General features: G+C 39.4%; 1 protein-coding gene across 11 annotated transcripts in view; it reads right to left on the reverse strand.

The window, feature by feature from the left end:
• The window catches only part of DTNB (dystrobrevin beta), a 350,467-nt gene that overhangs the window by 199,333 nt on the left and 134,803 nt on the right, over positions 1-16,331 (reverse strand). For all 11 annotated transcript variants that reach the window (XM_058287728.2, XM_058287727.2, XM_004452521.5 and 8 more), the window contains exon 8: positions 13,534-13,700. In XM_058287728.2, coding sequence (XP_058143711.1) covers positions 13,534-13,700 — 167 coding nt within the window. The remainder of the gene's footprint in view (positions 1-13,533; positions 13,701-16,331) is intronic.

The following is a 16,331-nucleotide window of genomic DNA, read 5'->3' on the forward strand; positions in this document are numbered from 1 at the left end:
AAGTACATCTCTGGGCATTGCTGCACCCCATAGTCAATGGTCCACGTCATAGCCCACACTCTCCCACGTTCCATCCAGTGGGCCCTGGGGGGATCTACAATGGCCCGTAGTTGTCCGTGAAGCACCACCCAGGACAACTCCAAGTCCCGAAAACGCCTCCCCATCTCATCTCTTCCTCCCATTCCCTGCACCCAGCAGCCACCATGGCCACCCTTTCCACACCAATGCCACATTTTCTCTGTGGACATTGGACTGGTTGTGTCCATTGCACATCTATGTCAAGAGGGGGCTTAGATTCCACATGGATACTGGATGCAATCCTCCTGCTTTCAGTTGTAGGCACTCTAGCTCCATGGTGTGGTGGTTGACATTCTTCAACTCCATGTTAGCTGAGTGGGGTAAGTCCAATAAATCAGAGTGTAGGATTTGAAGTCTGTTGAGGTTCAGGGCGTGGCTATCATATTGTCAGTCCAGAGATTCAAATCCCCTAATTATATCTTAAACCCCAACACCAACTACAATTCCAGTAAAGTAGCATGAAAGTCTTGTGAAAAGAGATCCCATCTGAGTCCAGTTCCATCACGCAGAAATACCATGAGCATCTTTTCATGTGCTTTGTGTCCATTTGTATGTCTTCTTTGGTGAGAGGCTTTAAATTTTGATGAGGTCCCATTTATCCATTTTTTCTTTTGTTGCTTGTGCTTTGGGTGTAAAGTCTAAGAAACCATTGCCTAAATCAAGGTTCCCTGAAGATGTTTCCCTCTGTTTTCTTCTAGAAGTGTGAAAATTCTAGCTCTTATATTTAGGTCTGTCCATTTTTCTTTTTTAGGATTTATTTCTCTCCACCCCCTCTCCCCTCATTGTCTGCTTTCTGTGTTCATTGGCTGTGTGTTCTTCTGTGTCTGCTTGTATTCCTGTCAATGGCACTAGGAACCTGTGTCTCTTTTTGTTGCATCATCTTGCTGCGTTAGCTCTCCATGTGTGCGGTCCCACTCCTGGGCAGGCTGCACATTTTTCGCACTGGGTGGCTCTCCTTATGGGGCACGCTCTTTGTGCGTGGGGCTCCCCTATGCAGGGGACACCCCTGTATGGCACTGCACTCTTTGCACACATCAGCACTGCACATGGGCCATCTTCACCACACAGGTCAGGAGGTCTGGGGTTTGAACCCTGGACCTCCCATTTGGTAGGTGGATGCTCTAATCATTGAACCAAATCCGCTTCCTTCTTTATCCATTTTGAGATGATTTTTGTATATGGTGTGAGGTAGGGGTCCTCCAACGTTTTTTTTGTTTGCAAATAGAGATATAGTTTTCCCAGTCTCTTTGTTGAAGAGTCTATTCTTTCCCAATTAAGTCTTCTTTGCCACCTTGTTAAAAATCAGTTGTTGATTCTATTGTTTTTTTGTTTTCTATTTCATTTATCTCCATTTTAATCTTTGTTATTTCCTTCTTTTTGCTTGCTTTGGGTTTAGTTTGCTCTTCTTTTCCTAGTTCTTCCAGTTCTGTGGAGAGGTCTCTGATTTGAGGTCTTTTTTTCTTCTTTCAATGTAAGTATTTAGAACTATAAATTTCCCTCACTGGCTTTGCTGCATCACTTATGTTTTGATATATTGTATTTTCATTTCCATTTGCCTCAAGGTATTTGCTAATTTTGCTCCTGATTTCCTCTTTAACCCATTGGTTGTTTAAGAGGATGTTTATTTTCCACATATTTGTGAATTTTTCCCTTTCTCCATTATTGATTTCTAGCTCATTCCATTGTCATCAGAGAATATACATGGTATGGTTTCAATATTTTTTCATTTACTGAGGCATGTTTTGTTATCCAGCATATGGTCTATCCTGGAGAATATCCGTGTGCACTCCAGAAGAATATGGTATTCTGTTGGGTGCAGGGTTCTATGTATATCTGTTAGGTTTACTTGGTTAACTGTGTCATTCAAGTCCTATACTTCCTTATTGATCTTCTGACCAGATGTTCTATCCATTATTGAGATGTGTGTTAAAGTCTCCCACTATTGATGTAGTACCATCAATTTCTCCCTTCAAATCTGTTAGTATGTGCTCCTATATTTTCTGCTGTTAAGTGCATACATATTTTTAATTGTTCCATCTTTCTGTTAAATTGACCATCTGTCCCTCATAACTATTTTTGACTGAACATCTATTTTATCCGATACTAGTATAGCTATTCCAGCACTCTTTTGGTTACTACTAGCATGATATATTCTTTTCCATCCTTTCACCCTGAACCTATTTTTATCTTTCAATTTAATATGGCTCTCTTGTAGACAGCATATAGTTGGACCATGCTTTTTCTCCATTCTGCCAATCTCTGCCTTTGACTAGAGAGTTTATTCCACGTACATTTAAAGTCATTGCTGATAATATGGGGCTTTTTTCTGTCATTTTCCTATTTAGCCTTTATAAGTCTTATACCTTTTTTTGCCCTCACTTCCATTAAGGTCTACTTTTATATTTATTTCTAACTGTGTTGTACATATTGAGTGTCTTCTCATTTCTATCTGGATATATTTTTCACCTATTTTCCTACGGTAATACTAATCTGTCCTATTTATGACTTTCTCCAGAAGCAGATGGACTAGCTCATCCAAGGACTTAACAGAGGGGTGGATTAAAAAGTTACAAGGCAAATGAGTTCATGAAAACAGGGATGAAGGACCGTATCTAAAATGGATGAAGAGAGAAGTGAAACGAGGAGGGAATTGATGGATAGAGAGAAGCAGACAGGTCAAAGGACGAAACAATGGAAGCTTAAAGGGAAATCTTAATAAGAACAGTTGAAAAAGCCAGCTGGAATGATAAGAGGTTGTCATCAGAAAATGGAATGTCTGGATCAGTGGTTTTGGATGTAGATCAGTTAGAGGTGGTGAAAGTGTCCAGGTGTAATAATGGGAGCAGATGCCCGAGGTGCAGTGGAGGAGGGGATCAGAGTTGAACAAAGCAAGGTACTGGGAGACCAGAGTGTGAAAAAGTTCATCTACACGGACTTTGACTATGAACTTGGCACCAATCCATCCATGGAGTGAAGGGGCATGACCAGAAAGTCGGGAGATAACTGCAATTAGACAGGAAGGAGGGTGACCTAAAATGACATAAACTGTAAAGCAGAATCTTGCTTTCTTATTACTTTTTTAAGCAAGAGACTCAAGGTATAATGGTCTGAAAGTGGCAAAGCAGAAAGCAAGGAGAAAAATAACTAGGGTGCCTGGAGTAGACAGCAGTTTAAGATGACCTCCAATGACTCTTGTCCTTAAATAATCCCTTACCCCTTTAACTGCAGGTGCAACCTGTGATATGATAAGCTATCAATCCTTTGATTATGTTTTATTATATGACAGAAGGGAGATTATCACTTCAGAAACAGTTTCCCTGACTAGCTGCAGAACAGAAGCCAGAGATGCACTCTAGCCAGCCCGGAAGACAACAAACATCCCTGCTGGGAACTGCCTATGGGAAAGACGTGACAAGGAAATGAAGGCAGCCTCTGGGAGTGAAGCATTATCCCTGGCTGACAGCTAGCAGGAAAATGCAGACCTCAATACTACAGGTGTAATGAAATGAATTCTGCCAACAACCAGTGAGCTGGCAAGAGGACCCCAAACCCCAGATGATCACCACAGCCCCAGCTCCTCCAGGAAGAGATAATATGTTTGTGGTTATTTGTTATGCATTAACAGAGAACTAAAACAGTGACCATAAGTCCCAGTAACCCAGGATAATCCCAGTTTATACATACTGTTCCTGCATAATTAATAGTGCCCCCTTTCACTCTCAAGTGAAAAGTTTAGAAGATAAAGTATATGGTCGCCCTGAAAGTAATTTCATCTCCTAACCTCTAAATACTCATGGGGATGTGAGAGAATAAATAGCCACCACCTGAAGGGCTACAGGGGAAATGGGAGCTCTTAGAGGACAGCCAAGCTTCAACCAAGGCGAGAGGGCAGAAGAAATGCTTAGAAGTAGAAACTCAGGGCAGCTTCCTGAGGGAGCCGCAGTCTGAAGGGACTTGGCATGGGGAGGGCTATTAAAAGCCTCAGTGGGGGCAAAGAAGTACTGGTCTTGATAGGAATGGTGGTGTGACACAGGCCAGAGCACTTAACGGTGTGAGCCTTACAGAGAGACAGAGGAGAGTGGAGCACAGGGCTAAGGAACTAGATTTTTTAAAAATTTATTTCCCCCCTTCCCTTCCTCCCACCCTGCTGCTTCTGCTGTCTGTGCTGTCTTCTCATTTTCTCTCCTCTAGGATTCACCGGGATTCACTCCTAGAGACCCCTGATGTGCAGAGAAGTTCCCTATCAATTTGCACCCACCTCAGTTCCTGGTTTCTGCTGTACTTCACCTTGACTCTCCCCTTGTCTCTCTTTTAATGTATCATCATCTTGTTGTATGACTCACTTGTGCGGGCCCTGGCTTACCATGCGGGCACGTGCTCACTACGCAGGTACTCACTTGCCATGTGGGCACTCGCACAGGCACTGGCTCGTCACACAGGCACACTTTCTCTTCTTCACCAGGAGGCTCCAGGGATCGAACCTGGGTCCTCCCATATGGTAGGTGGAAGCGCTATCATTTGAGCCACATCTGCTTCCCTAAAAAACTAGGTTTTGTTGACGCTGTTTTAATTTCTTCATGTGTATAAATCTTATCTCCCACCTACTATAACTTGCTTACAAGTGGGGACGTTATCTCATGTTTTTTCTGAAAAATAATCCTTCAGTCTAGTTTTGTGCTATGTACAAAGTACTTGTTTAATTATGACATGTGACTATTTAGAAGTGGGCAGAAGCATGGCAAAGAAGCATACCTTTTTCTTACTGAATACTCACTAAATTATCTTTTAGAATTCAAGAGAGGTAAGGAGAGGGATGCTACCAGTCACATGAAAATTAAATATTGCTCTGACAAAGATAAGTTAATAATGGTAACTTTTCCAGGTCTTTAAAAACATAGTTCACTCTGACTCCTTAAAATGAACAGTTTCACTTTGCTCTTATTAATGCTCAAACAACTGCACTGGACATATGAGTTGCTCAGTACCATTTATGGAAAAATAAAGCAATAATATTAATGGAGATTATTAAACAAATCCAAAATACTTCCTCATTCACAGTATAGTGTAAAGACTAGGATAACTTATTCAGGGTGAAGCCTGCCATCTGCTGGGAAGAAAGGTGAAATTCCCCTATCAGCAGCCAGTAGGTTATATAAACAACTACCTCGACTCAGGCATTCTGCTAACAAACTGTATCTGTGGTGAAATGCACACACAGGCAGAACACACATTTCCCTGCCTTGGGGTAACCAGGTGGGAGTCAGATCTCTCTTGGTAAAGGGAAGGCTGGGGTAAGCAGAAGTCTGTGTGAGAGACACCACAGGGAGGGTGCGCAAGTGGCAGAGGGTGGGGCAGGGGTTCCAAGGCCTGGAAAAGTTCCACAGATTTGTTTCTAGTTCTCTCTGCACATAAAGAAAGGTTTAAAGTAAATCATAAAAGCATGACCCAGACCAAGGAAAGTGAAAGGTCAGAATCAATCCTTTAACAGAGATAAAAAATAAAATGTACCTACAACCCAAATATTTTCTTTTTAAACTCTTCCTCCAAATGTGAGTCATTTAAATATGGTAATAATAATAATCCTAGTAAATAGTTTTTTTTGGATAAAGTACTCTTTCAAAAAGTATAATTTGGTAGAAATCACAACAATCTCTATGGCTAAATTAACCACTTATGTGGAATCCCTGGTTCAGATCACAAGGCTTTATCCTTTGTGGGGCAGACTGTATTTTCCAAACAGGTCAGCAGCCACACCTCTCACAGCGCACACTCCTTTGCGATGGGGCCTGACCACTGCACTGCCCCACAGCATCACGAAGCAGCATCAGATTCCCCTTCCGGTGAGTCGGGGCTGGCCTTAGTGACCCACTTGTAACAGTAGAATGAGGCAGACGTGCTGCCACAACAATTCCATGGCTAGGTCAGGGAAGGCCAGGCAACTTTCCCCAGCTCTCCTGGAAGCTCGTTCCCTGGAAGCCTCCTTTGGAGATGCTCCTAAAGCACAGGTACTGAGCTGTGCAAAGTAGAGGCCACGTGAAAAGGCTACAGGCAGGTGTAACCATGGAACATCCCAGTGGAGCACAGACTCCTAGGCATCCCAGGGTAGTCCGTGGACATGTGAGTGAAGACACCTCCAGGGAGCTCCAGTCACACTCAGCAATTCAGCTTTTCCAGCCAAGGCTCCAGACATGGAGCAGAAACAAGCTGATCCCCCAAATTCCTGACACTCAATCCATGAGTGCTGTTTTTCATTTAGTGTCACTGAGTTTTGAAGTGGTCTGTTCCACAGTAACAATAAATGAACTATCATGTGTGCCACTGTCCTCCTACTGGGGAGGTTACTCAAAATGTAAACCTAGTATCTCAGAGAAGATGACCAACAAGGCTTGCAGATGTGAATACACAAGGAATATTGCCCACTCTCATTTGCATGTGGAGGGACCTTCTCTGTAGGACCAGCCATGTCTCTGTCTCCTCCCTACCTCCCTACCTCCCTCCTCCTCGTCAGATCGATTGACTTTGGAGACAGAACTGACCTTGCCCAGTTCAGCCCCTTCCTCTTCTTTCTTTTTCTGCAAACCCCACAGACAGCACACATTCTTCTCTGCTCCCTGGAGTCACAGATTTTAGGCTCTGCTGAAAAGGCCAGCAGTTGGGTGAAAGTATATTTCATTCAAGCATTACCGGCAAGTTTGTTGTTTTCTCACGTTGAAACCCCCTTTTCCAAACAGATCACCATCTATCTAACACCTGGTTTCAATCTTGGGGGGGGGGGAGTGGGTTGATTGGATAGATTGATTCCCCTAAAATCCCATAAGAGATACTATTATAAATAGTATTAGAAAAAAATATTTATCGAAATAATCCACTTTAATCAGGTTTTTGCACCCATCACTCCACAGAAACTGTTCTTGTCCATATTATCCCCAAACTGTTGGACAAAGGGTCAATTCTCCGTTTTCTTCCTTGACTCTCAGTACCATGTGACACAGCTGATCCTTCCTCACTTCCTCCTTCTCAAAACACTCTCCTGACTTTGAACTGACCCCACTGGCTATAAATTCTTCCTCTTCTCTCAGATTTCTTAATGCTGGAGAACTACAGGAGTCAGTTCTTACTCCTCTTCTTTTTCTGCTTTTCTCCATCTTCACTCACTTCCTCAGTGATATCATGCAGTCTCATGGCTTTAAATATCAACTAATGCCAATGCTTCCTAAATTTAGATTTCTTTCTCAGGCTTCTCTCTTGAACCCTAGACTCAAATACAATGGCTTCCTCAACAACTCCAAAAGGATATCTAATAAGCAACTCAAAATTCAGCATGCCCAAACCTGTACTCTTGATCTTACATCTACATGTGCTCTGTCCACAGCCTTCCCCATCTCGGCCAATGGTAATTCCATCCTTCTAACTGCTTACGGCAATATTTTAAGAGTTTCACTCTCTTCCTGTCCTCCTCTCACAAGTCACATCTAAACTATTAGGCTTATTTATAAAATATATCCTAATCCAAACCTTTTTACCATCTCTTTGCTACATCCTACCATACTTATTTTAAATATACCAATAATCTCCCTAAAAACTCTCTGCTTCTATCTTTTTATCCCACCTTTTACTTTTACATGGTATCCAGACCAATCCTGCTAGAAAATAAATCAAAACACATTATTCTTTCACTCAAAACTCTATGAAGACTCCCCATTTCACTTAAGGTAAAAGCAAAAGTCCTCACAATGGCCAACTCTGACCTCCTCTCCCATAATTCTCCTTCTGCTCATTCCACTCCAGACACAGTGGCTTCTTTGCTGTTCCCTGAAATCACAGGCACATTTCCACCCTGGGGTCTTTGACAGTGAACGTTCCTCTGCTCTTCCACAGGTGTCTGCCAGGAGACATCTAAGGCTTTGCTCAAATCTCACCTTCTCAACAAGGACTACAGGACTCTGTAGTTAGCACCCCAATCTCCTCACTCCTATACTTCTAATTCTCCTTCCTGATTCCAGGCTCATGTCAGAGTCCAATGCAGCTCTCCTCCACCCATTCGGGTACCCAGCCTCCTTTCATTTAGTGGCTTCCACGTTTGCTAGTTTCCTTAGTCCTTTCCATTTGGCCAGTATATAGTGGGAGTAGGCAGAATAAAGATAGAAAGGATGGAAAAGGCACTCCTGCTTTAAACTGCCTTCGCCCTGTATCACTTCCAAACAAACTCCATTGGTGAAAACTGGTCATAGGGCCCCATCTGGCTGGAAGGAGGATGGGTTATATTATTCAGTTTCATGTCCAGGAAGAAAAGGAGAACACAAATATTGGTGTTTACTTCTAATCACCAAATATCTGTTTGCTTCCTTTTCCTACACATAGGACACACTCAGCCACCCCAAGAAAGAAAACCCGAAGTCCCATCTAGCCAGTGCATTTCATTATAAGCCCAGAATCTCTGGCTATGGCATAGTTCTCTTCATCAGAATCATGTGTAGCCCCTTATGATAAGACCCATGAACTGGAAAAGCAAATTACCTGCAACCCTACACACCCACTCCCAACATACAATGGTATAATAGGAACAGGAATTTCTCCTTGTCTAATACCCTCCTTGGCCAAGTGCGTGCTGGGGAGCATGCTCAACTCAAGGGCTGCACAACCTTCACAACCAAGTTTGGGGTTTTCAAAAGTGGTTTTACAGCTCAAGTCTTCTTCACTTCCATAAACATGGTTTCTTTGGCAAGGAAATTCCCTCAAATCCTTCGTAGGCCTTAGATCTAATTGACTCCACTCAGTTCCATAAGCCAGTAACCACACACAAGGTTCTTTCCTGAACGTAAATCTCAAGCCTGATTTATTCTATGTTTCCTTGCCACCATCTTTTAACCAACAGCCACCTGGAGGCAATGGGAAACAACAAGTCAGTGGTTCTCAACTTAGGCTGTACAAGAGAATCACTCAGGGAAGTTCCCCAGACAAATTAAATCAGAAACTCTGGAGGGGGGAAAGCCAAGAACAGCGACCACTACACTAAGTAAAAGGGTCTCACCGGTGAACTGATTCTTAAAACTCAAATGAGTCACTTATTCCAACTGAGAAAATTCATGAGGCCTTTATTTTTTTAAGTTTTTCTCAACCTTCCCTCTTATTCTCTAGGTACTAGTAGCAGTCTGGTGTTCCTCTAACTGCCCCAAATATTGGAACTTTCTTTATTCACTTTTATTTTTTTGTAGTAAACTACCAAATCTTTCTTAAGCTCATCTATTTTTTATAATACCTTACCAAAAAATAGTCAACACATTTGATCTAGAGTTACTGCTAGTTTCCTGTGAAGACTGTATTCCAAGTTATTACAGATAACAAATTTACCAAATTGGTCACACTGCAACATGGGTGTGATGCTTAGGCTAATGTGTTATCTCCATCACCTTGAAGAAGCTGGATTGACTGAACGGTGGAATGGCTTTTGAAGACTCAATTTTGGTGTCAACTAGGTGGCATTACCTTGCAGGGCTGGGACAATGTTCTCCAAGAAGCTGTGTATGTTCTATATCAGAGTTCACTCTATGGTACTGTTTCTCCCATAACCAGGATTCATGGGTCCAGGAATCAAGGGGTGGAGTGGCACCACTCACTATTATCCCTATTGAACCACTAGGAAATTTTTTGCTTCCTGTCCCTGCAACCTTAAGCTCTGCTAGTCTACAGGTCTTAGTTCCAAAAGGAGAAGTGCTGCCATTGGGGAACACAACAATGATTCCATTGAACTGGAAGTTAAGACTGCCACTGGGCCACTTTGGGTGGCCTCTGAATCAACAGGCAAAGAAGGGAATTACTGTACTGGCTGGGGTGATTGATCCTGACTATCAAGGGGAAATAGGACTGTATCTACAAAATGAGGGTAAAGAAGAGTTTGCCTGGAATACAGGGGATCCTCTAGGGTATCTTCTAGTAATGCCATGCCCTGTGATTAAAGTGAGTGGAAAATTGTAACAACCCAATCCAAGTAGGACTAACAATGGCCCAGAAACTTCAGGAATGAAAGTTTGGGTCACCCAGCGAGGCAAAGAACCATAGTCAGCTGAGGTGCTTGCTGAGGGTAATGGGAACATGGAATGGGTAGTGGGAGAAGGTAGTGATAAATATGAACTTCGACCACGTGACCAGTTACAGAAACGAGAACAGTAGTAGCCATGACTTTCTTCCTTGTTTCATTATGAGTATGATTGTCTATGTACACAAATTTCTTTGTTTCTTCCCCAATCTTTTCCCTTATCATATGACAAGCTGTATTAGTTTCATGTCATAATATTTAAGGATATTAAGTTTAAGAGTGAATATTACCCAAGGACTTGCACCCTACTTTGTAGGGAATTAATGCGTTCCCAGGTGTACAAAGGAGAGCTGAACACTGTTAGGCAGAAATACATATATATGCATGTCTGTTATTGTTTTTACTTAGAGACAGTATGATTTAAAGTAAAGTGTATGGTTGCCAAGTGGATAAGGGTGGACTGTGATGGTTAGGCTAATGTGTCAACTCAGTCAGGTAATGGAGCCCAGTTGTATGGTCAAGTAAGCACTGCGCTAACTGTAATACAAGGATATTTATGGGCTTCAGTCATCAGTGCATTTATCTGAATAAATGAATATATGGATGGATGAAGGGACAGATGGATGGATGGACAAACAGGATGAATCAGATATGGTACCATATGGGTTTTTTGTAATAAAGTCAAACTAAATGGATAAAGGACTAAAAGAATAATGACTTTTACTGCACAATTACTTAAACAAAACATTAAACAGAAACTTTTGGCAAAGTCAGAAGAAACTTCCAGGCACCAAAACTACACATCAAATATATAGTGTAAATTCATATACAAGCTGGCTAAATTCACAGTAAATTCATCTGTTGTGAACACATAGAAACAATCAAAATACTATATAAACATGGTCTGCAATCTTCACAGACATTACAATTAAACTGATTACACATCGTTTTGTTATAGAGAAAGTTCTTTATCCACACCAGCCTCTAAAGTTCACCCTTACCTTCCTCAAAGAGCAAAGTCATCGCATATAGAGTTCTGATTTTGAAACAAGTTATAGGCACACACATGTTGCTAAAAGAGTTAAGAGTATGCATCAACAATACATAATGCATATACCTATCTGTGATGGTTAAGTTCATGTGTCAACTTGGCTAGGTCATGGTGCCCAGTTGTTTGATCAAGCAAGCACTGGCCTGATGGTTATTGTGAGGACATTTTGTGGACTTAAATCATCAGTGAGTTGATTGCATCCAAGGCTAATTACATCTACAGTCAACTGAGTGGATTGCCTTCAACCATGAGAGATGTTTCACCAGTCAGCTGATGGCCCTAAAAGCACAAATGCCTTCATCAGTCAGAAGAGGGAATTTCCATTCCTACTTCAGCCAGCCAGCTACTCCTGCAGAATTCATCAAAAACCTTCATCGGAGTTCCCAGCTTTCAGCCTGCCCTATGGAATTTGAACTTGCGCATCTCCACAATCACATGAGAAAATTTTATAAAATCTCATATTTACAGGTATCTCCTGTCAGTTCTGTTTCCCTAGAGAATCCTGAGATAGAGAATTTACTCTCAAAACACAGAACTGATATATTTATAATATCAACTTCAAAAATTTCCCATGGTGGTAATATTTGATTTTTCTTGAAACCTTAAGTCACTTGAACAAAATGAACCAAACAAAAATGAAGGAACTAATAAAGTAGAGAAAATAACAAAACAGAAATAGAAATAACAATAAATGGGGATAAGACCTACTTCATATGAGTTAGAGGATCAAGTAAGAATAAAGGAATTCACTTGTAATTTGTGTATTTTTTCTGTAGGTATATTATAGTTCAATGAAAAATTTCAAGAGAATATATGAGAAACTGCTTTGTAAATCAAAAAACATTGTGTAAGCATTAATCACTTATCTTTAAATAAATATAACATCATTTTTAAAGGATTATAGATTAGTTAGAGCTGGTTCAAATGAAGATGAACAAGAGTTCTTCATTCTCCCACTTCAAACATCTAAAATGAGAATTTTCTGTAGAAACATACATCTAATCCAGTAATTGTGAAAAGTTACAGAACAAAAAGCTATCCCAGTCAAAGATTTAGACTCTAACCAAGAAACAGTAGAAGAAACATCAACCAATCAATAACACAGTGGGGTACTTGTTCTTTAAGAAAGGAAAAAGTAGCAAATTACAAATCTATAAATTTTTTTCTATTCCACAAAAATGGGAAAGAAATTACTGGGTTTTTTTCCTTCTTCTTCTTCTTATCTTTTTAAAGATTTAAAATAATGGCTCCTCAAACAAAACCAATTGGATTTCACAACGCAAGACAAGCCAGGATAGAATGTTCAGTTTAACAAAATTTTGTAGTTAATTTTAACTGAAAATCTATCTAATAAAAGAAAAGTCTCAAACATATTGTCACAGTTATAGGAAGTTAAGTGTGTGCTTGAAATGAAATTCTTTTAAAAACATATATACATACATACAAAACTAATACTTGATATGCGTTTACTTGCTTTTTTCTTGGTAGAGTTTTAAAAAGACTGAAGGGAAAAAACTGGTTACTGAAGTTTCCTAATACTTGAGGTCCAACAGGATCAACAGGCTAAAACCTAGTCCCTGAATTATGGTTCTGATCTTAAATATTTTTCTACCCTTTAGCAAACCAATCAACCAAGAAAAAAAAAAACAAAAAAACCCAAAACTGGGGGGAAAAGGTTTTAAAAACAAAAGCTCTAACCAGTTTTTGAAAAAGAAAAGCATGGCATTATTAAAACTCTGGGAATAATTTGAAAGAAGGAAAGAAAAACAATTCATGTTTAGCATGTTTTATGATTTAAAAGCACTGCAGAAGAAAACCAACATGATCCTTAACCCAAACATTATTTTTTTAAAAGACCACTTTTGAAGGTGACAATAACACCAATGTGGTAACAGTTGTAAAATACAATATTTTACTCAAATTTAGAGAGGCAAAAAGTTAACTCCTTTATTTTGCGCAGCTTTCTTTGCAACATTAAAGTCATATAAATATGACAAAAATTTGCTTTTAAACAAAGACCTTCAAAGCTTAGGGAAGGCTCAGATGAATAAGATTTGGGAAGGATAATGCTTGCACAATCTTAAAATGAAGAGACATCTCATTCTGGAAAGGGAGCATTGGAACATTTCATTTTACTGAATAACGGGACCATTTCAAATGTATTAGTATCTACAGCACCTAGAATTTTAAAATTCTCTTTCTAAAATCAGGTGATACAGCCTGACATTTTTGTTACCCCCAGCATAAAAGTTAGTGTCAATATTTTATGATACTGCATCCTTATTTGGTAGGTATCTACTTAAGGGCTATTACTGATGAACCAGACTAACCACTGGGAACCCAAACTGAAACACAAAACTGAAGTTACCCAGGAGGAGTGCTCCTTCATCTGGTGTTGGTTGCTGTGAGGGCCGCTGGCATGACCACGCCAAAAGCAGTTCTGGCAGAGCTGGTAGTTGTGGCACTGCTGGCATCGGTATCGGAAACCCATCATACTCTCACACCGGCAGTAGGAACACTCCACAGGATGGAAGACTTGTTGAGGGAGAGAACAAGGCAGAAAGAGATGGGACCAGGAGGAGGGTTGGGGGAGGAAGAGGAAGAAAGAAATAATTTTGATTTGGAGAATGAAGTCAATACAGAGAAAAAACAATTCTAATATGAAGGGAATGGTGAAAACAACTGAAGTATCCAAATTTCCTGCTAGTTGAGTCTAGCCAACTACTTACCAGAATAAAAGAAAAATAATAAGAAAAAAAATACATTCTAATCTACCTTAGAAAACAACCAACTTCTTTCTTTAAACTTAAACTCACGATTCTCACAGTAAAGATTTGATAAGCATAGAAGTAAGGTGAAGAAAGAAGTCCTCACTCCAAAATTTCTTCAAATCTACTGTTGTCTTCTTTTAGGGATGTATTATTGTTAGTTGTTTCCTTCACAAATTTACAAACTGCTAGAGAGCCAGGACTATTTATTATGTGCCTCTGTTACCTGCAAATAGTATTTTAGGACTTCAAATGTTAAACTGAATTAAATAGCAATACATGCCTGGGCACGAATGGTAACTGGTAAAAAGTAGGACCAGCCATACTAAATGTTAATTTTAGATCAAAGCTCTAAGTAACAGCATAAAAACTAAAGTACTCTAGACCAATGAAGAAACAATAATTTGGAGGAAGGGAAACTCAGTGACCTACCACTCTTTTCTCCAACTTGCACAGTACATTCCCTTATGGAAAACAGCCAGGGACTAGGGAATGGCAGGGGAATTTAGGATTTATAGAGATACTGGGATTTCCTTAAAGTCTGAATTTGGTCTTAGATTAGGGACTATTTAGAAATTCCAGTTCACTGAGTGGGAAATGAGAGACACCATCTTGGGCAAAGCACAACCATATATTATAGTTTGTCATTTATACTTTTAATTGTTGGTAACATAATTATTCGTTCTGGCAATTCAACTCTGAACACAAGAAATGGAAGTCAATAGGAAAGAAGCATTCAAATCTTTATTTGAACAACTTTAGCCTTCGTATACAAAGTTAATCTATCTCAATTATAAGGATATTCAATCTTGCTTCTAAAAATATATGTTAACTAGGAAATCAAGACAGGGTTGTAGAAGCACTAGGTAAGGAAAATAACATAATAATGTCACCAAAGACAAAAAGGCAAGTAAAATCAGGAACGAGAAATCCAAAGGAAATATTTCCTCTAAGACATTCAAGCTTTTTGTCATCAAGACAAATCTAAGGAATGACAAAAATATTAATCAGAGGGTGTCCTCCAAATTATAACTATACAATTTAGTATAGGTCTCCAGAGAACACTACTGCTAAGTCAATCTGAAGCTGTAATCAATGCAATGAAATCAGTGAGGCCAATACTTATAATTCTAAATAATAATCTGGGGTTAATATTAAATTGCCCATATATTAATGTTAAATTATCAAATATATGTCATGATTTTGGGTGAAAAAGTATGCCTACATAGTTTTCTTCCATTCTCTTCTTGGTGCTTATGTACCTTCCATTCAGATGGAAAAGCAGAGAATCAGAATGAGGAAAGGATCAATGACTGTGCTGGGTCAGAGTATAAAGAAAAAGAAAAGGATGAGTCAGGTTCTGGTAAATGCATTCACTTTGGTAAAGTACATCATGTGGTAGTCATCTTCATATAAGTACTGTACACTTGGATTAGCAAACCAAGGTAAAAAGTACAACTGATGTTGAAATAAATAAATATTTGTCCCTATGAATAATAACTTCAGTACAATTAAAGTATTGCATTTCATAGGAGGGGCCCAAATCAAAAAAAAAAGAAAGAAAAGAAATAAAAAAAACTAGGAATACCATAATTTTAGAATTTATTTCTCACCATAAAAAATAAGACATATAGAGAAATGTTAGTATGATAGGTAACACAATTCTAGATATTTTAATGATTTCATAACATTTCTGTCCTGGGGAAAAATATTACTGACCACATAAGAATGTAATCAATAAATAATATACTACAAAGTCACAATAAATGTTCAAAAAGACATAATGACATATGAAATTCTTTCTATTTGATATATCAGATACAAAATGATTTTATAACAATGAAGTGGATAAGAAATTACTAAAGCACTTAAGGTTATAAAAGCATTGTCAACAAAAGAATCAATATTGCAATAATTTCACAATTTAAATCTCTATTCAAAACTCCTGTTAAAAGCTAGCAATTTTAATTTTATAGAAGAGATCCAATCCTTTAAGAAAAGAATACAGAATCTGAGGTACCTGTGAACTAAAGCCACAGGTGAACAAAAGGCCGAAAAGTTAAAAAATAAAATATGGATGGCGGTGGGGAAACCTAGAAGTATATTTCACACTTCTGGGCAGGGTGGGGGAGTGGGGAGGGCTCTGCCTCTTAAGCCTTCTCAGCTCTTCTTCTTCATTACCTCTTGCAGATAGAGAGAGACAGGCAAGAGCCGTACGAGAAAGGAGGTTGCAGGGGAAAACTATGGCTTCCCTTTAAAAATCTCTAACAATCTAAACAAGGAGTTAAACTGGTGGTAACACCAGAGAAAATTAAGTGACTAAGAAATAAGTACCATTTCAATCCAAAGCGAACCAAAGATTTATGTCAAACAGCTGAGACAATATGCAAGAGCAGAT

The sequence above is a fragment of the Dasypus novemcinctus genome, chromosome 25 (assembly GCF_030445035.2).
Source record: "Dasypus novemcinctus isolate mDasNov1 chromosome 25, mDasNov1.1.hap2, whole genome shotgun sequence".
NCBI lineage: Eukaryota > Metazoa > Chordata > Mammalia > Cingulata > Dasypodidae > Dasypus > Dasypus novemcinctus.